The sequence below is a fragment of the Neomonachus schauinslandi genome, chromosome 1, assembly GCF_002201575.2.
Source record: "Neomonachus schauinslandi chromosome 1, ASM220157v2, whole genome shotgun sequence".
NCBI lineage: Eukaryota > Metazoa > Chordata > Mammalia > Carnivora > Phocidae > Neomonachus > Neomonachus schauinslandi.
The window spans coordinates 56,901,534-56,929,316 of record NC_058403.1 but is presented as its reverse complement, the minus strand read 5'-3'; the positions used below and the strand labels follow the sequence as shown (position 1 = coordinate 56,929,316).

General features: G+C 35.2%; 1 protein-coding gene across 1 annotated transcript; it reads right to left on the bottom strand.

The window, feature by feature from the left end:
- Nucleotides 1–8: 8 nt before the first annotated feature.
- On the bottom strand, nt 9–26,409 carry LOC110582521 (OX-2 membrane glycoprotein-like). Its single transcript, XM_021692561.1, has 6 exons — nt 26,290–26,409; nt 20,177–20,515; nt 19,186–19,485; nt 14,025–14,124; nt 12,271–12,361; nt 9–109 (listed from the first exon to the last, which is right to left on the bottom strand). Exons 1-5 carry the CDS (start codon nt 26,351–26,353, stop codon nt 12,274–12,276), a joined length of 891 nt encoding a protein of 296 aa, XP_021548236.1. The 5' UTR covers nt 26,354–26,409; the 3' UTR covers nt 9–109; nt 12,271–12,273.
- Nucleotides 26,410–27,783: the final 1,374 nt, after the last annotated feature.

Sequence of the window (27,783 nt, the reverse complement as noted above, 5' to 3'; positions counted from 1 at the left end):
AGAGTGACTGGTTGGTTGGTTTATTTGTCTTCTTACATGGAGGAGTTTCCTTCCACTTGTTTGGCGAGGAAGATTCTTCTTATTTTAGCAGGTTCCAGAGTTCTTGGCTCTTAGAGAGAGAGAAAGAGGTAAACAGATCATTTAATTATTCATCTCCTGAAATCTTCCTGTTTTCTTACCACCACCCTCTGACAAGGTGCTGGGAAAGAGCTTTTAGTTAAGGATCCGTGGACCGTAAACCTGAGAGCTGTAATTATAATGACTGGACCTTTCCACATAAACAGATACATGACCACACATAATCAAAGGATTAAATGACTCATGGGCTGCCAAACAGCATACGTAAAAGAAAATCAACTTATAGACATAGTATAGTGACATCAAGAAGATCAAATTAAGAAAATCAAGGAGAAAATTCTAAAAAACTTCAAAAGTGAAGAGAGACACACAAAGGAAAGAGGATCAAAGTGACCTTAAATGTCATAAGGCAGTGCCAGGTGCAAGAAGACAATGAGTTAATTTTCATATTGAAGAAAACTAACTTTGAATTCCACGTCGTCTCTTATAAACATTGCTAATTGCTACACAGGTATATTTAATTTTTTTAAATTTTTTCATCAAATGTATCATTTTGTAGAGGAGCATGCAAACATCACAAGTATACAACTCGATGTCATAGCCAGAAGCACATCAAAAACTGCACATTCCCAGCTCTCCAGAGCCTGTCACTACCACCACCCCCCCCCCTCCGCCCCTGCCCCGCTGTCCTACTTTTAACCTCCTAGACTAGGCTTGCCTGTTGGTACACTTCATATAAATGGCATCAGAGACGACGTCCTCATTTGTATCTGGGTTCTTTCACTCAGCAGTAGGTTTGAAGAATTCTTCCTTGTGACTGCATATAGTTGTGATTCGTTCATTCTCTCTGTTGTAGACTATCCATTCTGTATATACTGTACACCACATTTATTTCTCTATGCTACTGTTAATGGAAATCTGTTTTCCAGTTTAGGGTTATTTTTAATAGTGGTGCTATAAACATTCTTATACGTGGCTTTTTGTGAACTTGTGTAGACCATTCTGTTAGATTATTTTTTATTTTTGCCAGATATGTCTTTTCCTTTTGCTTTATTTTTAATCTTTCTCTATTCTTTTTTTTTTTTCCCAAGTGTCAGATATTTTGCTGGACCTAAATTTTTAAAATCTACTCAAAGACTCTGTTCCAGATTTTATAAACAAAATATTATACAATTATAGGATAAAAAAAGATTTCTGGGGCGCCTGGGTGGCTCAGTTGGTTAAGCAACTGCCTTCAGCTCAGGTCATGATCCTGGAGTCCCGGGATCGAGTCCCGCATCGGGCTCCCTGCTCGGCAGGGAGTCTGCTCCTCCCTCTCATGCTCTCTGTCTCTCATTCTCTCTGTCTCAAATAAATAAATAAAATCTTTAAAAAAAAAAAAAAGATTTCTGTAAAGGATATAATTCTCATAAAATTTATTCCATCCAAACTCTCCATGAAAACACTTTCAAGAGTATTCTAAGAAAGGGGCGCCTGGGTGGCTCAGTCGTTAGGCGCCTGCCTTCGGCTCAGGTCATGATTCCAGGGTCCTGGGATTGAGCCCAGCATCGGGCTCCCTGCTCGGCGGGAAGCCTGCTTCTCCCTCTCCCACTCCCCCTGCTTGTGTTCCCTCTCTCGCTGTGTCTCTCTCTGTCAAATAAATAAATAAAATCTTTAAAAAAAAAAAAAAAAAGAGTATTCTAAGAAAAAGGAACATTAATCCGGGAGGATGCAACATAGAAAGATATATAGAAGGAATAAATAATTCATCAAAATTTATAATTGTCCCCAAAAGCAAGATCCCCCAAATTATAAAAACCTACATGGAAGGAGGAAATGAGATATGAGAGGTAAGTGAGAATTTGGGCAAGATATACATTTTTAAGAAATTGACATTATAGGGGCACCTGGGTGGCTCAGTCATTAAGCATCTGCCTTCGGCTCAGGTCATGATCCCAGGGTCCTGGGATTGAGCCCTACATTGGGCTCCCTGCTTGGCAGGAAGTCTGCTTCTCCCTCTCCCATTCCCCCTGCTTGTGTTCCCTGTCTCACTGTGTCTCTCTCTGTCAAATAAATAAATAAAATCTTTTTTAAAAAAAGAAAGAAATTGACATTATAAAATAAAGAGAAGTATTGTCCTTAGTAAGTTAGGAAAGAACATCAGAAGAATAGTAACAAAAGAATATTTAACTTCATAACAGCATGGGAGAAAAAAGAATATAACTAAAATGACATGAAAGTTAAAAATAAAATGGAAAAGATGTCCTATTATATCAGTTACTACAACATATACAAATAGGTTAAAAACACAAAAGATAGAAACCTAGGACACAGAAGAGTGAACAAGGGAGGGGAAAAATCCCTGCCATTATGAAGCATAAACATTACTTTAAAAAGTCTTTGGAAAAGAAAAAATGTGCTTACATAATTTAACATTTGGCAAACAAGGGAAAGATGACATTTACAATTCTTGGAGAAATCTAAAGAAGCAGTTAGAGCTAATTTATCATCTTAACTATATTTATCATATACCAATGTTGAGCAAAAGAAGCAGTGAAGTCAATGAAATAAAAAGTGTAGATAAAACTAAAGGCAAAAATCAATAAAAAGGAACAAAATTGAATGACTATAAAAAGAGCTTTTTCTAGAAATTAATTAAACAAACCTATGGTAAAAATTACTAAGAGAATTGGGGTGCCTGGGTGGTTCAGTTGGTTAAGCGTCTGACTGTTGATTTCGGCTGAGGTCATGATCTCAGGGTGGTGAGATCAAGCCCTGTGTGGGGCTCTGTGCTGGGTGTGGAGCCTGCTTAAGATTTTCTCTCTCCCTCTCCCTCTGACCTTCCCCCCATCTAGAAAATTACTAAGAAAATTAGGAAAAAAGAAACAATATAAAATGAAATATGAAAAGTAGAACTGACATAACAAATAGAAAAAAATAAGACAATATTATGAACATTCATATCAATTTGAAAACACAAAGTGGATAAAATTCTGAAAATGACAAGTTGGTCATAAAAATTTACAGACTGACACCTTAACAATATTAAGTCTTCCAATACATGACTATAGGATATTGTTCCATTTGCTGTGTTTTCTCTAATTTCCTTCATTGATTTTTTTTAAGTTTATTTATTTTTAGTAATCTCTACACCCAATTTGAATACAAACTCATGACCCCAACATCAAGAGTCACATGCTCTACCTACTGAGCCAGCCAGGTGCCCCTCATTAACATTTTATATCAGTATGCAAGTCTTTCACCTCCTTTGCTAGGTTTATTCTGAAGTATTTTATTCCTTCTTGTGTTATTGTAAATGGAATTGTTTTTCCTAATTTCCATTTCAGACAGTTCATTATTAGCGTTTAGAAACACAACCGATTTTTGTATGTTGATTTTGTATTCTGCAATTTTACTGAATTTGCTTATTTGTTCTAAAAGTTTTTTATGGAGTCTTTGGGATTTTCTACATATAAGATCATGGCATCTGCAAGCAGGGACACTTTAGGTCTTCCTTACTGATTTCCCTGCCTTTTGTTTTGTTTTGTTTTTTTGTTTTTCCTCCACTAAATCTGTGGCTAGGACTTCCAGTATTATGTTAAACAAAAGTGGCAAGAGGGAGCATTCATGTTTTGTTCCTGATTTTTGAAGTCAAGCTTACAGTGTTTTACCACTGAGTGGGTTGTTAGCTATGGGTTTTTCATATATGACATTTATTATGTTGAGATACTTTCCTTCTTTCTATACCTAGTTTGTTCAAAGTTTTTATCATGAAAGTGTTTAGAATTTTTTCAAATGCTTTTTCTACATGTATTTAGATGATTGTGTGATTTTTATTCTTTATTGTGTTAATATGGTGTATCACATTAATTTTCAGATGTTGAATTATCCCTGCGTCCCAGGGATTAATACTACTTGGTCATCCTGTATGAGCCTTTTAATATGCTGTTGGATTCAGTTTGCTAGTATTTTGTTGAAGATTTTTGCATCTATATTTGTCGGAATATTGGCTGGCTATTTTACTTGTGACGTCTTTGGCTGTGATGTCAAGGTAGTGTGGGCTTCAAAAAATGAGTTTGGAAGTCTTCCCTCCTCTTCAATTTTTTTGAAGGCGTTTGAGAAGCATTGGCATTAATTCTTGTTTAAATGTTTGGTAGAATTCACTAGTGAAGCCATATAGTCCTGACCTTTTCTCTGTTGAAAGTTTTTTGATTTCTGATTTACTCTCCATACTAGTTAGAGGTCTATCCAGGCTTTCTACTTTATGATTTAATCATGGGAGGTTAGATGTTTCTAGGAATTTATCTATTTCTTCTAGGTTACCCAGGCTGTTAGTGTATAATTTTTCATAATAGTGTCTTATGACCCTTTTTATTTATATGGCATCAGTCTCTTCTTTCATTTTTTGATTTTATTTGAGTCTTCACTCTTTTTTTCTTAGTTTAGCTGATGGTTTATCAATTTTGTTTACCTTTTCAGAAAACCAGCTCTCCGTTTTGTTAATTTTTTCTATTATTTTTGTTTTTTCCTGCTCAAATTTTTGTTACTTCCTTCTGCTAACTTTGAGATCAGTTTTTTCTTCTTTTTCTAGCTCCTTAAGGACTAGAGTTGGGTGTTTTATGCAATCCTTATCAAAATTCCCATAGCGTTTTTTGACAGAAATTTTAAAAACACACACACACACAATTCTATAATTCACATGGGACACAAAAAACCATGAATAGTTAAATCAATCTTGAGAAAGAAAAATGAAGCTGGAGGCATCATACTTCCTGATTTCAAAATATAATACAAAGGTACAGTAATCAAAACAGAGCAGAACTGGCATAATGACAGACATATGGACCTAGGGAATAGATTAGAGAACTCAGGAATAAATCCACGCATTTGTGGTCAAACGATTTTTACAAGGGTGTCAAGAACACACAATGGAGGTAGGATCATCTCTTGAATGAATGATGTTGGGAAAACTAAATATCCACATTCAAAAGCATGAACCTGGACCCTTCCTTCACAACACCAGAAAAATCAACTCAAAATAGATTAAAGACTTAAATGTAAAACCTGAAACTATAAAACTCCTAGAACACATGGGGAAAAAGTTTCGTGAGGTTGGTCTTGGCAATGATTTCATGGCTATGAAAACAAAAGTACAGACAACCAAAACCACAAATAGACAAATGGGACTCTATGAAGCTAAAAAGCTACTGCATGGCAAAGGAAACAACAGACTGAAAGGGCAGGCTACGGAATGGGCAGAAATACTTTCAGGAGTCCTTAGGAGACATAATTCATCACAAGCATGCTGATATTGGTTTCTCACTGTTATTAATGCATCTAAGACTGTAACCTATTTGCACATATTCGAGCTATGGAACAGGAAATGATTACTCAGATTCACCGGCAAGTAGCTCCAGGGTAGGCAACAACTTTTGGTGGCTTTCAGGGTTCATTCTTCTCCACATGACTCTGAAAGGTCTTGACTTAAGCCTGAAGTGTTTGTGGTCCTCCAGTCCCTTGCTGATGGTTCGTAGCCCTGAGCCTCTGCATCCTACTTCTCTCGCTGTCACATCATCTGGCCTAATGAGTTTCTAAAACTGGTTTTCATTTTATTGAGGGCATGTTTCCAGGTATGTTTTTAAATTAATCAGTGCTAGTGATAAAAGATAACGAACTCTGGAAAAAAGTTTCAAACCATCTAAATGACAAGAGGTTCATCTCCAAGGGGAACCCTCCTATGCTATTGGTGGGAATGCAAGCTGGTGTAGCCACCTCTGGAAAACAGTATGGGGGTTCCTCAAAAAGTTGAAAATAGAGCTACCCTACGACCCAGCAATTGCACTGCTGGGTATTTACCCCAAGGACACAACTGTAGTGAACCAAAGGAGCACCTGCACCCCATGTTTATAGCAGCAATGTCCACAATACCCAAACTATGGAAAGAGTTCAGATGTCCATGGGCAGATGAATGGATAAAGATGATGTGGTGCATATATCCAATGGAATATTATGCAGCCATCAAAAAAATGAAATCTTGCCATTTGCAACAACGTGGATGGAACTAGAGGGTATTATGCTAAGCGAAATAAGTCAATCAGAGAAAAACAATTATCATATGATCTCACTGATATGTGGAATTTGAGAAACAAGGCAGAGGATCATAGGGGAAGAGAGGAAGAAATGAAACAAGATGAAACCAGAAAGGAAGACAAATCATAAGAGACTCTTAATCTCAGGAAACAACTGAGGGTTGCTGGAGGAGAGAGGGGTGGGGAGATGGGATAACTGGGTGATAGACATTGAGGAGGTCATGTGATGTAATGAACACTGGATATTATATGACTGATGAATCACAGACCTGTACCCCTGAAACAAATAATACATTAAATGTATTAATGTAAATGTAATTAAATACATTAAATGTATCATTGTAAATGTAAATTAATTGAACTTAAATTAAAAAAAAAAAGCTAGTTAGTGGCAGAATTAAGCCTCAGTTGGGGGGAAAAAAAAGAGGTTAATCGCCAAAGCATATAAAGAACTCCTGCAACTCAGTAGCAAAAGGAAAAAAATAGGCTAAGGATTTGAACAGATATTTCTCCAAAGAAGATATAAACGGCTAACAAGTATGTGAAGAAGTGCTCAGTGTCATTAATCATCAGGGAAATGCAAATCAATACCACAATGAGATATTACCTGACACATGCTGGGATGGCTGTTATCAAGAAAACAAGACAGGGCAGAGTAGGAGGATTCTGAGTTCATCTCCTCCCACTGACACACTAAGGCAACAACTACATGTGATGCAACTCACTCTGAAAACAAGCCTGGTGAGACTGGCAGGACAGATTTCTCACAAATAAAGATATAAACGGAAGTCCCATTGAAAAGGGTAGGAAGGGCAGAGGTGCAGCCAGGAACCGAACTTCCAGCATGGTGCCCTACAAGCAGAAGGGATTTCACAAGTGTGGAGGTCATCCCCGAGGAGCAAGGGGATCAAGCCCCACATCAGACACCCCGGGGGCTCTGATACAGGGAAAGGAAGATGAAGCCTCATAATGATGGGGGAAACAAAGGCAAAAGAAATGCAGCTTAAATTAAAATTGCCTTACAGCTTGCAGCTCACTGATAGACACCTGAAACGCGCAAAGTGTGACCTTCCTCAAGGAACTCCTGGCTGCCTTAGTGACTTAATGTTTTTTATTGTATTTTATTTTATTATTTCATTATTTTTTTGATTAACATATAATGTATTATTTGTTTCAGGGGTACAGGTCTGTGATTCATCAGTCTTACACAACACCCACCACAACACATACCCTCCCCAATGTCTGTCCCTCAGCCACCCTATCCCCCTATCCCCTTCCCCTCTGGCAACCCTCAGTTTGTTTCCTGACATTAAGAGTCTCTTATGGTTTGTCTCCCTCTCTGGTTTCGTTGTCTCAACTTTTCCTCTCTTCCCCTATGATCTTCTACCTTGTTTCTTAAGGTCTGCATATCAGTGAGATCATGTTTAAAAGTAACCTTATCTTGGCAGCAGCTGGCCCTTCAAAGTCCTGAAAAGCAAGGCTTTTCAGATTCCTCTGAGACTTGCTCCATCCCTAACCCCCATGAATTAAAAAGTAGGCAATCAGTCACTGCTCATAATCCCAGTATAGCTCTTTCTGCCCACAGGTCCTGTGTCTTGAGTAGGGAAGGGGTGAAGGTATAGGCTGGGGAGATAGGAGGCCCCTGATTCCCTTGACTAGGCTCTGGAACTATTCCTGGCAAGTGGAGACACTGAGACAGAGCAGAACAAGAGATAAGGTGGGGCACCTGGGTGGCTCAGTCTGTTAAACGGCTGCCTTCAGCTTAGGTCATGATCCCAGGGTCCTGGGATCGAGTTCCGCATTGGGCTCCCTGCTCAACGGGGACCCTGCTTCTCCCACTCCCTCTACTGTTTCCCCCACTTGTGCTCTCTGGCTCTCTCTCTTTAAAAAGTTAAAAAAAGAAGAACAAGAGATAAGGGGACAAACCAAGACAGCACAAGAATCTCAAGGCCACAAGCTTCCCAGTCAGTTTCAATAAAAGACTGCCACTAAAAGCCCTCAGTGGCAACCCATTCAGGACCCTTTCACTCTAGAGAGCTTTTTTCTTTCCTTTCTGCTCTCACCTTCACTTCATAGCTTCACTTTACCCTTTTGTGTCCATGAGATTCATTCTTCCACTCCGGGAGACAAGAGCCCTGCAATCCTGCAACACTAACATCTGGCTTTGAAAATCAGCAGGACTTGGGGCACCTGGGTGGCTCAGTCGTTAAGCGTCTGCCTTCTGCTCAGGTCATGATCCCGGGGTCTGGGATCGAGCCCCGCATCAGGCTCCCTGCTCGGCGGGAAGCCTGCTTCTCCCTCTCCTGCTCCCCCTGCTTGTGTTCCTGCTCTCGCTGTCTCTCTCTCTGTCAAATAAATAAATAAAATCTTTAAAAAAGAAAGAAAGAAAGAAAGAAAATCAGCAGGACTTAATTCTAGGAGCTTTGGAAATTGGTGGAGCTTCCTTTGGGGAGAGCCAGAGGGATACAGAAATTGGGACTCTTAAAGGGCCAGCACACTATATCACTCTGAGACCCAGCACAGGGGCAGCATTTTGAAAAGCACCTGGGTTATCCATGAAGGAGATTTATGGACTAATTTTAGCATGTCTGTGAATTACTATTGTTAAATGAGATATATATATCTATATTCATATAGCTATAGATATCAATCACATCTTCTGTATCCATTCATATATATATATATATATATATATATATATATATATATATATATATAATGGAATATTACTCAGCCATAAAAAATAAAAAAGAATGAAATCTTGCCGTTCACAACATGGATGGACCTAGAGGATATTATGCTAAGTGACGTAAGTCAGACAGAGAAAGAAAAATACCATGTGACTTCAGTTATATGTGGAATCTAACAAACAAAACAAACCAACATACCAACCAACCGACAAAAAACAGAAAGATTTATAAATACAGAGAACAAACTGATAGTTACCCAAGGGGAAGGTGGTGGGGGAATGGGCAAATTCAGGTGAAGGGAATTAAGAGGTACAAACTTCCAGTTATAAAATAATTAAGTCACAGGGGTGAAAAGTACAGTATAGGGAATAATCAATAATATGGTAATAACTTTATAACAGAAGGTAGCTACTAGTATTGTGGTGAGCATATGTAATATATAGAATTGTCAAGTCACCATGTTGTACACCTGAACTAATACATAATATTGTATGTCAACTGTACTTCAATTAAAAAAAAACTTGTTAATAACTAGAAAGAAACAAAACAAAACAAATAAAACAAGAAACAGAAGACAACACATGTCGGTGAGGATGTGGAGAAATAGGAACCCTTGTGCGCTATTGGTGGGGATGCAAAATGGTACAGCCACTGTGGAAAACAATATGGAGATTTCTTTAAAAATTAAAAATAGAACTATATATGATGCAATCCCACTTCTGGATATTTATGTAAAAGAATTGAAATCAGAAGCTCAAGGAGCTATTAGTACTTTCATGTGTTCATTGCAGCACTATGCACAATAGCCAAGATGTGGGAACAACCTAAATGTTGATCTACAGATGAATGGATAAAGAAAATGTGATATATACATGCAAAAGAATACTACTCAGCCTCAAAAAGAAGGCAATTCTGCAATAGGTGACAATATTGATGAAGCTCAAGGACATTATGCTAAGTGAGATAAGCCAGCCATAGAAAGACAAATGCTTCATGATTCCACTTATGTGAAGGCTCTAAAATAATCAAATTCATAGAATTAAAGAGTAAGCAGTAGTTGCCAGGGGCTGGGGAAAGGGAGAAATGGAGAGCTACTAACCAATAGGCATAAGTTAAGCAATGTGAGTAAGTTCTAGAGATCTGCTGTACAACATTGTACCTATAATCAACAATACTATATTGTATGCTTAAAAATTTTGTTAGGAGTGTAGATCTCATGCTAAATGTTCTTACTACAATAAAATAAAAAATCATTTAAAATTAGGAAAAGAATAATAAAAATCGGCATAAAAATTCATAATTTAATAAGCCAGTCACTTTGAAAGCAATTAAGCTGAAATCAAAACCCCACAGACCCAGATAATTGTGAAGGAATAGAAATAGCCATCTTATGTACATGTTTCTAAATGGAGAACTATTAAAAGATTAAGTTCTTTCTCTGAGGCTACTGTCAATTTCAAAACCTTAATTTGAAAATTTTATTTCAAAGCCAGGGAAAGATAATTTAAAAAAATGAAAATTATTGTCCTGTTTTATTTATAAATATAAGCAAAAAAATACTCCCAGAATGGTTTAACACTAGATACCTCTCAACGCAATTTATCGTATTAATGGACTACTATGGAAAATTCATATGACTATATTAACAGATACAAAATTACTTCTTAAATTCAAAGTCTATATATAATAAAATGACAGAAAATAGAAATATTAAAATGTTTCTTGAGATTGATAATATGATTAATAGCCAAACACTGCAGCAAATACCATACTTGAGAAATTTAAAACACAGTCTTTAATTTCAGAAAAGCAAGACAAAGGTAACTGATGTTATTTAATATAAAAAAGAGGTATAAAGAATAGAAAGGAAGAAGCAAAAATGTCATTGAGTGCACAAGAGATGATTATCTACATAGAAAACTTTTAGATAAACAGAAAAACTTTTAACTAATAAAGAGTTTAGCAAGGTTTCCAAATATAGGTTAGCCTAAAAAATCCAGAACTGTTCCTAAATCATTAATAACCAGTTAGAAATTTTCATTAAAAAAAAATAAGATACCGGAGGCACCTGGGTGGCTCAGTTGGTTAAGCGGCTGCCTTAGGCTCAGATCATGATCCCAGGGTCCCGGGATCAAGTCCGGTATCCGGCTCCCTGCTCAGCGAGGAGTCTGATTCTCCCTCTGCCCCTCTACCCTGCGTGATCTCTTTCTCTCATGTTCGCTCTCTCTCAAATAAATAAATTCTTTAAAAAAAAAAAAAAGATACCATTCATCATAGTGAACAAATTAAAAGTACTGAGGAATTAATTTAGCAAAAATTACACAAAACCTACAGAGAGAAAATTTTAAAACTTTCCTAAAAGACATTCAGAAAGACTTGAATAAATGAATAGCATATTTATGGGTGGAGTAAATTACACTGTAAAGATATCAATGCTCTCTAAATTAAATTAATCTATCAATTCAGTTAAGACTAACCAAAATTCCAGCTATATTTTTTAATGAAATAAACTTTTTTCACGGTGTGTGTGTGTGTGTATCCCTGAATAGATACATCTTTAAAAAACACAAAAAGGGATCTCTCCCTACCACATTTCAACAGAACAAAAGACCGTAATAATAAAAACTATACGCAATCATGAAGAAACAAAAAATTCAACAATGGAACAAAACTCTCTACCTGAGAGAGCTAAAAACAGAGCTCATCAATAAGGAAAAGGACGGATTGTATATAAGTGATGTTAGGAAATCTGGCTCGTTACATGATGAAAATTAACAATATATGTCATTCCTACATTATGTACAAAGGTTAAAAGACCTAAATATGAAATAGAAAAATATGAAGCTAGTAAATGTGATTACATTTTTGTGAACTTACGTGAATGATGACTTCTCAAATAGGTCCCCAAACTCAAAGTGTTAGGTGAAAAAATTGATGGATTTAACAACATTAAAGCATCAAAGATTTCTGCTCTTTTAATGATATAACTGAAAAATTTAGTAGTGTGGTGCTAAATAGGGAAAAGTAATCACTATCTAGTACATAAAGAATCTAGAATATAAAGAATTTCTGCAAATACAGACGACCAATCAGAAATTACATGAAGATATAGATAAGAACTTCACAGAAAGGGAAGCCTGAATGGCTAAGAAATATATGAAGACATGCTCATACTTAAAAAAAAAAAAAAGCAAATCAAAGCAGTCATTCAACTAGGGGGTCCTGAATCAGGGAATGAATAGAAACATTCAGTCATTAATATTAATACCATTTCACTTGAACCCACTAGTTCATGAAACTGGATTATATAAACAAATATATGGTTCCATTTATTTTTAAAATGGTAATTGCTGCTACCGAATGGATGATTTAATATGGAAGGTTACGTCTTAAATTTGAAGTATGCACAATGACAGCAAAAATCACACACCTACCAATTACCTGTGTGCAGGAAGAGAGTGGCTCACTAAGGATTCCACATCAGGCTGTCTGAGCTGGGGTGTGGTTTTAAGGGCATTCTCTGACCTATAGGTGTGATGACATTGATAGATCCATAAGATGAAGAAAGCCCAAACACTCCCCCTAATGGCAATAGATTATAAGAGTATTCTATGAATAAAAAATTGGAAGATTAAGATCTCTTTAGAGATTGATCAAAATATCTTTTCAATGCTTAATTCAGCATAAAAATACTCCATTAACAGAACTTGAAGGTTATTTCTACGCTATAATAGTGAGAGTTGTTAACTTATGATTTGTCCTACACTCCCAAATTTGTACCTCTGGTCTCATCTGCTCTGTAAATTCCAGATTCGTACATAATTGATATATTCTCTTGGATCTCAAATAGGCATTTAAAAATTAACATGTTCAAAACAGAACTCTTGATCCTCCCTCAAAATTTGTTCTTCCTTGAATTTTTCCCCATTTATAAAAGGTTTATTCAATCTATGCCGAAATGTTTAGAATCATCAAGATAATTTTCCCCCATTTCCCCTCTATCCACATCTATCCAGCTGCAAATCTTGTCATCCTAAACCTCTCCCTAATTCCTCAATTCCCAGTGCTACCACCCTACTCCAGACCACTGTTGACTCCCATCTTGACTCTGGCAATCACCTCTTTAAAAACCTCCTTGCATTCATCCTTGAATTCTAAGAAACTTTGTCCACGTTCCAGTGAGAGAGATCTTTTTAAATGTAAATCTGATCCTTGTGTCCCCTTGTTTTAAATACTTCAATAGATTGGTATTGCAAGTAGTAAAAATTCCAAACACCTTTCAAGGCCTGAGGGCCTTACCTGTTCTAAGCCCCATCTCTATTTCTAAATCATTGCTCTATGCACACTGACCTCATTTTGTCTTGGGACACACCCAGCTCATTCCCACCTCAGGACCTACAATAACTCTTCCTTTTTTGTCTGGAATGCTCTTCTCGAGAATGTCACTCAAAACTCTTTTCTTACTCAGGTTTCCCAATTTAAATGTCAGCTTCTCAGAGAGACCACTCAATATAAACCAGTCCCATAGTCTCTTTCAATTACATCATTCTGCTTTATTTTTTAAATAGTGCATATCACCACCCGGTGTTCTCTTGTTTCTATGTAAATTTTCATTGACCACCTCTCCCTACTGAGACATACACTCCTAAAACTTGCCTGTTTTAGTTGTGCTTCTTTTGCCCTCACTGAGAATAATGCATAGCAATATATAGGCACTCAAGAAGTATTTGTTGAATAAATAAAAAGATATTTTAATATATTAGTCCTGTAATTAAAAGATATTTTACTATATTAGTCCACTTTCATCCTACTGTGGCTTTGTGAGGTAGATTTATCTCAAGCCTCCAATCTCAGCTTTGTTCCGCAGTCAGTGGACCCTCCCACCAATAGTCTGAAGTTCATATGCTCTCTCCTTCAAAATTTGTTCTAAAGGAAGATTTTTAAGCTCAATTTACCATCAGCATAAATGACTAACAGTCTACCTTTATACAATCCCAAGTAGGATATCATTTGACCAGGGATAAACTCTTGACTGCAAGAATTACTAAGTAAATGGAAAAGAGTTTTCCATCATCATTCTTTCCATGACGAATTTTGCCAAAGCCCTTGAAATGTCTTTTTTTCATATTTAAAACTAGCCCTGTTTTACCCACCTTCCCTATCACAGAGAAGTAGTAATGCAACTTACTTTTTCTTTCTCCGGACAAGATGGACAATGATCAATGAAATACATAACAAAATTATGAGTGGACCAACTGTACGCAACCAAAAAGAAGAACCAGAAGTACCTGAAAGACACAAACCAGAAACATGTTCTTTGTGACTATGCTTAATTTCCGTACATTGTACTGTCATTTTGGCACTTTGTATCTGCAATACTCTCTTGATTTGCCATTGCTTCATTGACATTCAAATTGATATTATGAGATTATTTGCCATAATCAATTTTATAAAAGAATATACTAATGTATATTCAAATTGAAGACAGATGATATTTAATACCATTTTACGACACTCAAGAAGAAGGAAAAAAGATCAGACCACCCAAATATTCGACAAAAGAAGATGTTTAAAGAAAAATATAATGCAGTCATAATGAAATAGTACTCAATTACTAAAATGGAATTTTCAAAGAATCTGCAAAAACCTCAGAAAACAAATTTATAATGATAATAATCAGTATTTAAGATTAATGTGTTAAGCAATGTGATAAGCATTTTGTAAGGATTATTTACATCAACTAAGTGAGTAAGATTATTAGGTTCAGATGGGAAAACAGAGGCTCTGAGACATTAAGAAAATGGTCCAAAGATACATAGTGATTAAGTGGCAAAATTGGGAAGCAAGTTCAGTTCTGTCGATTCTAGAGCCTGCAGTCTTATGAAAAAAACAGAGTATGAAATTTTAAGTACCAACACTTCATAGTAGCTATTTTGACCATGGTGTTCCTAAATTGTATTACAAATCCACTTCTTTCTATGTAGCCTTCTGAATATAATTTACATTTTTCATTGCAACATAAGTTTAACCAAAGGTCATCATGAGTATTTCTGCTAGTTCTTAGATATAAAAATGAACCTATATACTTTGTGGATGGACCTCAAGGAAATCTGCACTTACATTAAAATGGTATGAATTATTGTGCATTTCGTATTCTTAGGCCTGCTTCTGGAAGATTGTGGGGTCCTCTTTCTGATTGAGGTCATTTTTCTGTTCATTGTAACCTCTTACTTTTTAATTTGCTGCTTTCAATTTTTCATTATCATTGAAGAGAAATTCTTGCTAGCAATTTCTTCTTCCCTGATACTATTAGGAAAATCCATGTGAGAAACTTTGTGCTATTTATTTTTGACTGTTCAGACATCACTTTGTCTCAGTTTTTAGTTTTAACTATGTTCTTTTTCAATGAGATACTACATAACTCATTCAAAATGGGCAAAGGAGGCTGAATGGGCCTAAAATGTGAACAGAGCCCTGAAATCAGCAATAATAAAGCATGGGAATAAAAGCTCTATAGAAGATTTCAATAGAATCAGGAATTTATATCCCTAATATTTGTTGCAAAGCTAAGCAAGGAAGAATTCTCTTCTAAATTGATAAATTACTCCTTTACAGACATTTGTAGCTCAGTGAGAAGTGAAATTAATATAATAATCCAGCCAATAGATTGATGGGAAATATATATGCTATTCAATGGGCATATTCCAATCTCATGATTTGGGGAAATTTTCCAGGAAAAAAGGAGCTGATTAACCTCAGTTTCAAGAAATACACATAACAAAAATATTTACCTCTACTCCTTCTTAAGACTTCATTAAAATTATAGTAACAAAAATAAATTGATTAAATGAAAAACAACAAACAGGAGAATGATCTTCTTTGGCAAGAGATTTCAACAAATTTACAAAAGTTGTAAAGTGGATAGAGGAAAGGCTTATGAAGGTGTAGGATGAGAAGCTGCAAGCTCATGTATGCAAAAAGCAGCTTACACCTGCAGAGACAGCCCTGCAGAACCTGGAGAGCATTAGAACTCAGATGGCAAAAGAAGGAGTGGTGAATCACAGAATGAAACTTACAGTCGAAAGCACCCATTTCCGTATCTGAAATCACAATTCTGGAGAGGCAGGTGTGCGTAAACTTCAGCCAAAAAAAAAAAAAAAAGAGAGAGAGAGAGAGAGAGAAGAAAGGGGCAGTTAAGTAATTTAATGAATATCCTGGAAATAACTAAGATAGGGAGTCATAGGCCCAGAGTACAGGCCTCTACATTCTGGCTTTTGGAGTCTCCTGGCTAACTGTAGAAAGCAACAGCCTGCTTTCTACAAACAGAAGTCATTCTTTACAAGATACAATTAACCAAATAAAGATTCTGTAATCCTCCAGTCAGAGCTCACTAGACTTTGAATAAAACTTGTAATCAAAGTGAGAAAGACCGAGTAAAAGAAACATAAAATTAAAATGATGGGGAGCACCCGGCTGGCTCAGTCAGTAGAGCATGTAGACTCTTAATCTCAGGGTTGTGAGTTCAAGCCCCACATTAGGAATAGAGCCTTCTTAAAATTATAAATAAATAAATAAATAAATAAATAAATAAATAAATAAATAATGGTGGTAGTAAGTCCGGGGGGAGGGTGGAAGAGATAATTAAAGAAACAGGACTTCTAAATTATTATTCCCAGATAGATTTGACAAGATATTACTTTCATAAAGCAGGAAAATTGGGTATAAAAAAATTAAATCAATTTTAATTTATAAAATTAAATCTTAAATTGTAAAAGCAATTCAAAATTATAAATCTGTCAAAAGAAGGGAAAATTGAATGAAAGAGTTTAAAGATAATTTTTAAAAATCTCCCTGATATTATGAGGAAAAGAAAAAGAGACATTTTTTAAGAAGAAAATAAAATTCAATTGAAATGTTTTAATGCCCACTTAATCAAAGTTTATAAAAAGAGAATAAATTAAGTGAACAGGTGTAAAATTCTCAAAGAAATGAGAAAATATTCAGAGTTGAAGGATTTGAGTCTCAAATTGAGTGAGCTCACCAAATGGCAATTACATTAAAGTATTAAAAATAAGATAAAATACCTTAAAAATAGCACTAGGAAGTTTCAGAACTCTAAGGATAAAGAGAAAATACCATATTATCAAAGAGAAGATACAGTAATATTTACTATTACAATTATCTGATTGACATTTGGCTTCTCAGCAATAACAATGGATGATCAAAGACAATGGAGGAATACTCTACAAGATCTGTGGGCAGAAAGGTGGTTAAACTAAAGTGGTGTAACAAGCAAACTATTAATCACATGAAACAGCATTGTCGGACCATAGGATGGATCCTGTGGCCTGTTATCATCACTACAGAGTCACTAGGGAAATTGCCCACTGTTCTAATTCTACAGCAGAGTTGACTCTACTTGAACCAGGTCATGCTAACCTGGGAGGCTGAAAACAATGGAAGAATAATTTATGTTGGCCTGAGTATATTATGCTTTATAGTAGTTTCATTTTGTGATAGTCATTTTTTGTGCTTTATTTAGGTTAGGCCATAGGTTGTTTAATTCAGAGACTAATGAGATAACTAATGAGGTTATGGTTAGCCCATCCAGACTACATACTAGGCTACTTATTCCAATATTCCCATAGCTGGTTATGTAGAAAAGCTGTTAAACTTCCAAAGATGTGATGTCTCCTTCATTCATTCAAACTTTGTGATTCAATATCATTGATGGCTAGTGATGCTTTTTGGTTCTTGGATGATTGTAACAAATTATGGGGAAATGTTATCCTCACCATTTTCTTGAGTTTACACATTTTCCAAAAGTGATGAAGGACATTAACCCACAGACTCAAGCAGCTTAGGAAAATACAAGCAAGATAAATACAAAGAACGTGATACCAAAACAATAAAACTAATGTAAAATAAATACAAGGAGAAAGTCTTAAAAGCAGTAGGGGTGAAGGGGAGATACATTCCTTTCAAAGGACCAGCCATAAAAGTCAGAAGCCAGTAAAATACCATTGTCAAAGTGATGAAAAAAATAAAATAACTATCAAAACTGGAATCAAAAATCCTACAAAAATGTACTTCAAAAGCTAAAACATTTTACAACCAAAAATATTAAAAGAATTGGTCATCTATACATCTTCACTAAGGAAAAAACTAAAGAAAATTCTTTAGGCAGAAGAAAAATAAAAGTTTGAACATAGACAAAGAAATAAAAAACAATAGAAAGGATAAATCTAGAAGAATATTACTATGAATAACAACAATAATATATTTTGGCATTTAAATATATATATATATATATATATATATAAAGAATTAAAATGAACAAAACATACACCAGAAACTAATAAAACACTGTGTGTCAACTATATTCAAACAAACAAAAATTTAAATAAATAAATAAATGAATGAATAAATAAATGAAATGAAATGCACAAAACGACAGCACCAAGAGTGATAATTCATATAAGCTCATTGCATTATCTGAAAAGTAGTAAAAATAATAAATTATATTGGCTTTAATAAGTCAAGAGATGTATGTTGTAGTCTCCAAGTCAACCACTTAAACTATTCAGAAATGTATAGTTAACAAATTAATGGAGGAAGTAAATGAAACAGAAATAAATAACCCAAAAGAATTCAGGAAGAGACAGAAAGGGACATAAAACAGGTCAAATAATAGAAAACAAATAGTAAGACGGTAGATGAAAACCCAAATATTCCAGTATTTACAGAAAATGCTCCAGTGTCGGAAGATTAGGTGAAATATAAAAACAATTATTTAAATTTTATAAGAAATTGTATTATATAAATACAGAAACATAAATATATTTAAATTATTACTTAAATTTTTAAAGAAAATCATACCTTGTTTAACTATGGCTTTGAAACAGAGGGTACAATTGACAGAGCTTAGGTGGAAGATAGGCAAGGAAGAATGGGCAGCTAAGAGAGACTTTCTATGGTGGATGACACAAAAATAAGTTTAACCACATTGTTGAAGGTTGCAGAGGTAATCAGCAAAAGAACTGTATTGGGAAGAAAGGAACTATATTGGGAGGAGGAAAAGTTGAAGGAGATGTAAGTAACCTGGTCTTCACTGACTGTGGAAGAAATTCAGTGGAAAGCAATTAAGAGAGACCAGTTAAAAATTTGCCATTTAAGAACAGTTACCTTTGGAAGCAGAACTGGGTTAGAGAACGTTTTCATTACTTGATTCTTTTAACCATGCATATGGATCACAATGACTTAACATTTCTAAAAATAGATGAGTACACACACACTTCTGATATGAATTTTTAGAACATTTCCCCTTGTTGATTATTACTTCTACTTACATTCTTGTTTGACTGACAATGGAACAATCTTTTCTTCATTCCTTAGAGGATGATCCATGCGCACAGTCAGATATTGGAGACCTAGGGACCTCACAGTCTCCAAGGAGATGTTGTACATTTTAGTGATAGTCACCGTGCCATTTGGGTTCTGAGCAAAGTATTCCTTTGGTGGATTAATCAAGACTTGTGATGGGAAAAGAGATATTTGAGGAACAGGTTTTCCCACAGCTGAGTAAATAAATCTAAGAAAATCTTCAGAGTCAAGATTAGACTGGAGTTCAGTTTTTAATTCAGATACAGCTGAGACAAAAAAGGAGACACAAAATTAAATATAAAATATACGTCATACCTGATTTTTAAGGTATTAAAGATAGACTTCCCCAAATATTTATATGATGACAAAATGTTGAAGCATGTCCCTTTCAGACACCTCTCCTCATATTTTGCAAAATCTCACAATTCCATCTCTTACACCTACTATACTCCAATTTAAGAGAAATGCTTCATTATCTCCACTTTCATTCAACCTTAAAATTATCTTATATAAGCCTCCAATACTTTAAATTTTCAGCAAAATAATGAGGGGACACTATGATACTAACTATAACTATTCCCTCAACATTTTGTTAATTCTTATTCTCTAAGTCTTCTTTCTTCTTTCATTTTCTCCACTATCTCTTTTTCTTTTCCTCTCTTTCCCATTGAAAATTCTGATGCCATTCATGAACTTTATCCGCCAGATTAAAATCAATGCAGTGTAAAAGTTAGATGAGAGGTCAGAAGACCTAAATATTATGTCTGGTCCTGCACTGTGTGAAAATGGGAAAGTCACGTAACTATCATTGGCTTCCTTTTTTTTTTTTTCTGCTGTATAACAAAAGCATGGGTGGCCTCTATTATAATCTTTCCTTCTCTAACATTCTTTCTCTGGACCTTAACCTTGAAAGACCACATCCCCAAAATTTTGACTCTACATAAAACATTTATATACCTATAATGTTAAGGCAGATTTGTCCACCATGGCTGCCGTGTGGGAACACATTAAATAGACATTTATAGCAGGCTTCATCTTCAAATGTTACTTCACGGATAGTTATGAATGAGGAATTGGGTTCGATGACCTCACAGTGCAGCCGATCTCTGTATGGTGGAAGAATCTTTTCTCCATATATACTGCTATATGTGCCAATATTTTGTGGCAAAGAACCTTGAATCTTCTGCCAGGTAATTTGCACAACATCTGCTGGAGTTGTTAAATTGCAGAAGATGGTCACATTTTCTCCAAATACAGCTGTTTCGTTATTTTTGTATTTTATTCTGTATGGAGAATCTGAAAATAAAACCCAGTATGAATTAAGAGAAATGTACTTTCATACTACCTTGGACTTACCCTTATCATAGCACTTCCTCTCTGTTTTATAATTATCTTTTTATATGTGTCTCTTTCCCACTAGAAAATGAACTTTCCTATCTTCTTCACCAATGATTAGTAGTTTCTAAAGTGTCTCTGGCACATACTACCTAATCAATAAATATTTATTGAGTACAAAAATTGAAACATATATTAACCAACACAAGTAATGGTAATTTTGATGACTTTCTGGAGGTTGAGTATGAATTACCTTGAGGGTGACAAAATCCTCAGGGCTCCAGGCCATAGGTTTGCATGAACCCCTCCAGGTTCTTATAGTGAAGAACCAAGAAAAATCACCTCATATCTTTGACAAAGGAAGGGGAAAGTAACCATATTAAAACAAGCCCAAACCATTTTCTATTAAAAACAAGAACAACAGGGCGCCTGGGTGGCTCAGTTGGTTAGGCGACTGCCTTTGGCTCAGGTCATGATCCTGGAGTCCCGGGATCGAGTCCCGCATCGGGCTCCCTGCTCGGCAGGGAGTCTGCTTCTCCCTCTGACCCTCCTCCCTCTCATGCTCTCTGTCTCTCATTCTCTCTCTCTCAAATAAATAAATAAAATCTTTAAAAAACAACAACAACAACAACAACAACAACAAAAACAAACCTACTCTCCAGGGAAAAGACTTTACCAGATCCTTATGTTACATAGGTAGAAGGACAACGACCCTACTCTGGTTCCTGTTAGCTTTCCTGTCTTATCTAAGGTGGGAAAGGAGGAGGAAAAAAGTAAGGAAACTTGTGAAGGTCACAGCCAAGGGTCATAGGCCCACCAAAACAGCGAAATTTGAACATAAGATTTTAAAATACTTCCCTTCCTAACTCTTCATCACCACATCAATAGAGATCTAATAAAATGACACTGGATTACAGCAAGTCTCGGACTTTTATTAACAAGGAGTTCTTAGGAAAATTAAAAATCAGCAGAAGAGACAAAAACAAAAAAACTACATGAATTTGAAACCCTTGATGCAAAGACATAATAAACAATAAACACAACTCAACTCCTTGCCAGATTAACATAAAACCCATGCTAAAGCTCTACTTACCTTGGTTCTTATTATCTGATATATCATGTCTAGATTTCAACAAAAAAAAATTATAATGCATGCTAAAAACCAAGAATAAAAACAGTCTGAAGAGACAAAGCAAGTGTCCAAGCCACACTCAAATATATTACAGGGCAATGAAACTATTCTGTATGATACTATAATGGCTGATAAAGGACATTATGCATTTGTCAAATCATATAGAGACTTACAGCACATAAAGTGAACCTTAATATATACAATTAAAAAAATTATTTAGGAGCTTGGGGATGCCAAGGAGTGCAGACTGAAACCGGAAAATCTAACTGTATTATAAATGTATCTTATGTAGACATAAGAGTTGATAGTTATGTACACTTGATATGATGTAATTAAAATGGCATTTTACCTCTGTGGTCTTCCTCCCCCAAATCCATAAGGGGGAGTCAAGCCATGAGAAAAAGATCAGACAAATTCTGATAGAGGGTAATTCTACAAAATACTTGATCATTCCCTGAAAACAGTAGGTCATCAAAAACAAGGAAATTCTGAGATAACTGTCATAGTTAAGAGGACCCTAAGGAGGCATGACAAATAAATGTAATGTGGTGTCTGGGGTGGGATTCTTAAACAAAAAAAGGTTAAAAATCAAGAAATACGAATAAACTGTGGACCTTAGTTATGAAAAATATATCAAATTTAATTTATTAATTATAACAAACGTACCATACTAATGTAAGATGTTAATAATAGGGAAAACTGGGCAAGATGTTAATAATATGGGAACACTGTACTATTTTCTCAGTTTTTCTGTAAGCCTAAAACTGTTTTAAAAAAATAAAATCTTTTTAAGAAATCAATTATATTTCTATATATCTTCAATAAGCAAATGGAAAAAAAATTGAAAACGCCATTTACAATAGCCTCCCCAGGTAAAAAGAAAGAAATACATAGGAATAAATCCATTGAATGATATATCAGGCTTCTTTATTGAAATCTAAAAAACAAATCTGAAAAAAAAAAAGACTTAAATAAGTGGAAAGATATATCATACCATAGTTAAGAGAAAAACCCATAAAGATGTCAATTCTTTTCAAGCTGATTTTTAGATTCCATGCAAATCTGATAAAATTTCAAGCAGTTTTTTTTTTTTAATTCTGGATTTGACAAGCTGATTCTAAAAAAACCCAAGGCAATAAAGTGAAGACTTACTATCCAGATATAAAGCTAAAGTAATACAATGTGATATTTATTCAAAGGTAAGGAAATAGATGAAATACAATGAAATAGTCAGAAATGGTCCCACACATATATGGTCATCTGATATATATGACAAATGGAATAGACAGTGCATAGGTGTGGGAAAAAGATTATCTTTCCAATAAATGATGCTGTGTAAATTAGATATCAATGTGGAAAAAATTATATATTGACTCCCATCTAAGACTAGAGACAAAAATCCATTTCAAATGCTTAAAAAAGTAAATTTGAAAGATAGAACATCACTTCAAAAATAAAGTATTATAGAACATCTACTTGGCTGGGGTAGCCAACAATTTCTTAAGTAGGGCATACATCAACAGTTATTTGATGCTTTATTCCTTTTTTTAGGAATATGACATGATTAAAAAAATCAGAAGTGATAGATAGGTCTATTTTAATATTTAATAACTGCAGTCTATCAAATGATACATATTCAGAAGTAAAAAGAGAACCCATAGAGTAAGAGAAGATGTTTGTTATGCATATATATGACTAAGGACTTGTATTCTACAAATCAATAAGACAAAGACAGACAACTCTGTAGAAAATTGAGCAAGATATATGAATTGCACATCATAAAAAAGAATGTCTAAATGACCAATGAACATATTTAAGATGCTCAACTTCTTTAGTCATCAAAGAAATGTGAATTAAAACCCAGACTACACATGCACCAGAATGACTAACATGAAAAACAAACAATACCAAATTTAGTGAAGATATGTAGAAAACACAATTCATACACACTTTGATGAGAGTGTAAAATGAAAAACCCTTTGGCCTTATAGTTGATGGTACTGTAATAGCATTTATGGTGACAGATGGTAGCTACACTTGTGATGAGCATAGTATAACACATAGAATTATTGAATCACTATGTTCTACACTTGAAATTAATGTAGCATTGTGTATCAACTATACTTTAATAAAAACAAAGCTGAACATAAGCATATCCTATGATCAGAAAAATCTACTCCTAGATATATATCTAATAGAAATGAGTTAAGTGGAGCACTTAACTCCACTTTATGTACAATAATGTTCATAGAATCACTATTTGTAATAGTCAAAACCAAAAAATTACCTAAATGCAAATCAACAGAATTGATAAATAAGTTATGGTATTTACACAATGGAATATTATACAGCAATGAGATTTAATAAACTACATCTACTCTCAACAATATGGATAAAACTCACCAATATGTTGTTGAGCCAAAGAAACTAGATACAAGTGAATAAATGCTAAATGATTGCATTTACAACAGATAAAATGAATCTATGGTGTAAGAAATTTGGATAGTGGCATTCTTAGGAAATGAAAGGAAGGGGGCATGGATAAGGATTTGGGATGCTGTTAATATTTCGTTCTTGATCTATACTGGATATGTTGGTGTAATCATGAAAATTAATCAGACTGCATACTTATGTTTGTACACTTTCCTGTATGTCTGTCTTACTTAAATGCAAAGGTTAAAAAAAAAAAAAAAAAAACCTCATCTTCCTTACTCTGCTTAACTCATATTATGTTCTGTTTTTCATCCACTTCTCTTGGTTTTTATACTCAAATTATAAACAAAATTTTTTCAAATATTTTTCAAAAATTCATTGATTTATGCACACAGCATTGGAGAATATTTAAATACATATAGCATGTTTGTTGTACAAATAGTACTTCATTTGTGAACAAAAGATCTGTGATGATGTCTTATCTCTGCTAATTTCAAGAAGTATGGTTTTAAAGCAATCATTTACTTTTCTAAGCCTCAGGTTTTTCATCTGAAAAATGGCCTTAATGATACCTGACTTACAGGGTATTGTGAGTGTGGAATAAGAATATTCGACAAGACATTTCAGTGATCATGGGTGGTATAGTCCCTGCCCCCAAAGAAAGACCCACTACAGGTTTCCCTTGCTATCTGAAAATAGAGTATTCCTGTGAAACCTTTCATAAATCCAAATGGCTTCAAGTGAAGAATATTCCCTACTTTCTGAAAGTTGCAGTTACATCATTTTGCTTTTACAAAGGACCTACATTAGTACAGAACTGCATTTCCAAATGGCGCAGTTTCCTTTTGGGTGGCAGCCTGAGTCCCTTGATATTGCTCAGGTGTCCCGAATCCTGGGGGCTTTGGAGAAAGGTTCTGGGGACTGACCCCTCAGAACCCAACCTAGGGTTAGGGTTAGGGCTTAGCGGCATGACAGGCCTGATCTACTGGCACTGTGATGAGCTTCCCAGGGTCTGAGTTGAGGTCGTGGGTCAGGCGGGAGTGTCAGGCTTTTGCTTTTTTTTGTAAAAGCAAAAGTCCTCTTCAAATTTTTTTGGTTAGCAAAAACAGGTACTAATGTAGGTCATTAATAAAAGTGAAGTGATGTAATAGGAACCTTCAGAAAGCGGGGGATACCTGTAATACCTAATGAAAGTCTAAATGGTAACAAATTAGCTATCACTATTTCTGTAACAATTTCTATATTATGCTTGCCACATCTCCTTATCATTATTTGTCCACATGCTCATCTCCCCCGCTAGATTCTGAGTTACCTGATGTCAGAACCAGCCTTCTCCATTTTGTATTTTAGATGCTAAAGTAAGTTAAGAAGTAACACTCACACATACTGGTTTCCTCTTCCTGTCATGCTTCTTTTGTCCACAGCATGTGTCACTCCCATTCAACTTTTGATTGAATTATCTAATTGAATTCGAATGATACTTCTCCCGAGAAAAACTCCTTCACTAGAAGTAATCATGATTTATTTTCTCAACTAAATTCCTACAAAACATTAGTGACTGCCCTTACCATGAACCCAACAGATTTTAGATGGAATTGAATTACATATCTTTAATCAAATAATTTTAAATGACTAGAAAATATCAGGACTTGAATATTTATTAAATCCATAATGTCGCAGGAGTACCTTAGTTTGTAATGGTAAGCAAACCCACAAAGGAAACAATGACCAGATTTAACAACATAAAAATGAAAAACCTCATAGTGACCAAAACAAGTCAAATTCAAACTTAAAACACAAATGGGCTGCAAGAAATACTGCAAAATTAATGAAGTCACTAACTAAGTAACTAGCTAGCTAACTAACTTGCAAAGAGCCCATTTGCTTCCAGCAGGTCTGTGGCCTCTCTAATGTGAGCTACTTGGGCTCACTCCAGAAGCATTGCTTATTACCTTTCTTTCATTCTCTGTTTACTAAGTCATTGTTTCAGATATGCTCAACTTAAACTGTTTGCTAGTTGCCAACAACTTGGATAACTATGTGATTAACATGCAGACTCAAACATAATGCTCTGCTCCTGTAATTTTACGAAAGTGAAAAGACCACCCTGGTATTTATTTGCCATTGATTTCCAACCACAAAGCATTTGCAAGAAAAAGTGAAGAGTTACCTGATCCTTGTACCCAAATGGGAAGCATGAGGAGCTGGAGAATGAAATGGAGTGGAAAACCCATGAAATTTATAAAATCTTCACTAACACATGGAGTATTTTATTCTCTAACTGGACTTAGTTCTGAAATGGCATTATCTTTATGGCTTCTCCGCCTTTTGGCTAAGATCAAGTGAAATGGCATTATCTTTTAAATTTCTCACCAAACTCTGTTACTAATTAACCACTGGCTCAGTCCATTAAAACTTTCCTAAACCTAAAACAAAAAACAGAAAACGAAAAACTCTCCTAATCTTGCAGCATTTGTGGACTCCCTTGTACGCACGTAATTTCTTCAACATTGTGCAGGTGGCTCTGTAGCTGTCACAGATTCAAACACAGGCTCTGAAAACTTACCAGCTAACTTGCAAGAAAATTTAATTAGCTCTTCTTTTGAGAGTGTTATTAACTTTTCCCAGTCTTTCATGTCCTGTTATTTATGTACATAATAAAATTCAAACTAATTTACCCACAATGAGTGAGGTCAAGTGAAAAGATTGCTCTCCACAGAGGCATGCTATATTTCTAAAAATCATTCCTTTTGGCATCAAAATCCCCATGATCATCTCCTCAAACTGAAATAGGAAATTAAAAATATAAGTTTTCTGTAAAATCATTAGTTTCAAATTAAATACTATTTATGTATTAAAATTGAAAAAAGAACAGGCACAGATTACTTTCATCTCCTCCCCTGCATAGCACTTTAAATAGAAGGAAAACACTCTTTACCTAGTGCATTGTTTGTGTTTTTCTCTTTTAAATTCCAATAGTCACTTACTTGCCTATTGGCATTTTATGCACACAAACTCATACAAAGTTCCCCAGAATGGCTTCCTCTTGCTAGGATTGTGGAAAAGTAGTGCTCATTCACTACCAGTTCATAGCACACTTTAACAACGAACATTTGAAAGTAAGGAGTTTTTCCGTCCTGCACTTCTGTTATTTCTGGTTTCATTCGGTTCAATGTATTTTTAATTTCCCTCGAGACTTCCTTCAAGAAAATTATTTATTTATTTGAGGGGGGTGCAGAGGGAGAGGGAGAGAAATCCTCAAGCAGACTCCCCACTGAGCATGGAACCAGACATGAGGCTGCATCCCAGGACCCTGAGATCATGACCTGAGCCAAAATCAAGAACTGGATGCTTAGCCGACTGAGCCACCCCAGGCCCCCCAGGACTTCCTTTTTGACACCTGGATAATGAAGGGTTTTTTTAAATGTTTTCTGTGTTTGGGGGTTTTTCTGTTATTTTTCTATTATTGCTTTTTGTTTGATTCCATGTGGTCAGGGAATATACTCTCTATGCTAAGGTTTCTTTATGATCCAGGATATGGTTGATCTTGGTATATATTCCATAAGTGCTTGAAAAAAAAAAAAAACCCATGTATTTTGCTGTTGTAAGGTGGCATGTTCTATAAATATTCTTTAGATCCCATTAGTTGGTAGTGTTGTTGGAT

Bases quoted from the DNA above. Each gene is read 5' to 3' on its own strand.
- LOC110582521 (XM_021692561.1), bottom strand. From the start codon at position 26,353: ATGGGTTTTCCACTCCATTTCATTCTCCAGCTCCTCATGCTTCCCATT. The intron at 19,486-20,176 runs GTATATAAATGT...TTTTTGTCTCAG, and splicing joins AATCTGCCTTAACATTATAG to CTGTATCTGAATTAAAAACT. The intron at 12,362-14,024 runs GTAAGTTGCATT...TCACACCTATAG, and splicing joins CTTGTCCGGAGAAAGAAAAA to GTCAGAGAATGCCCTTAAAA.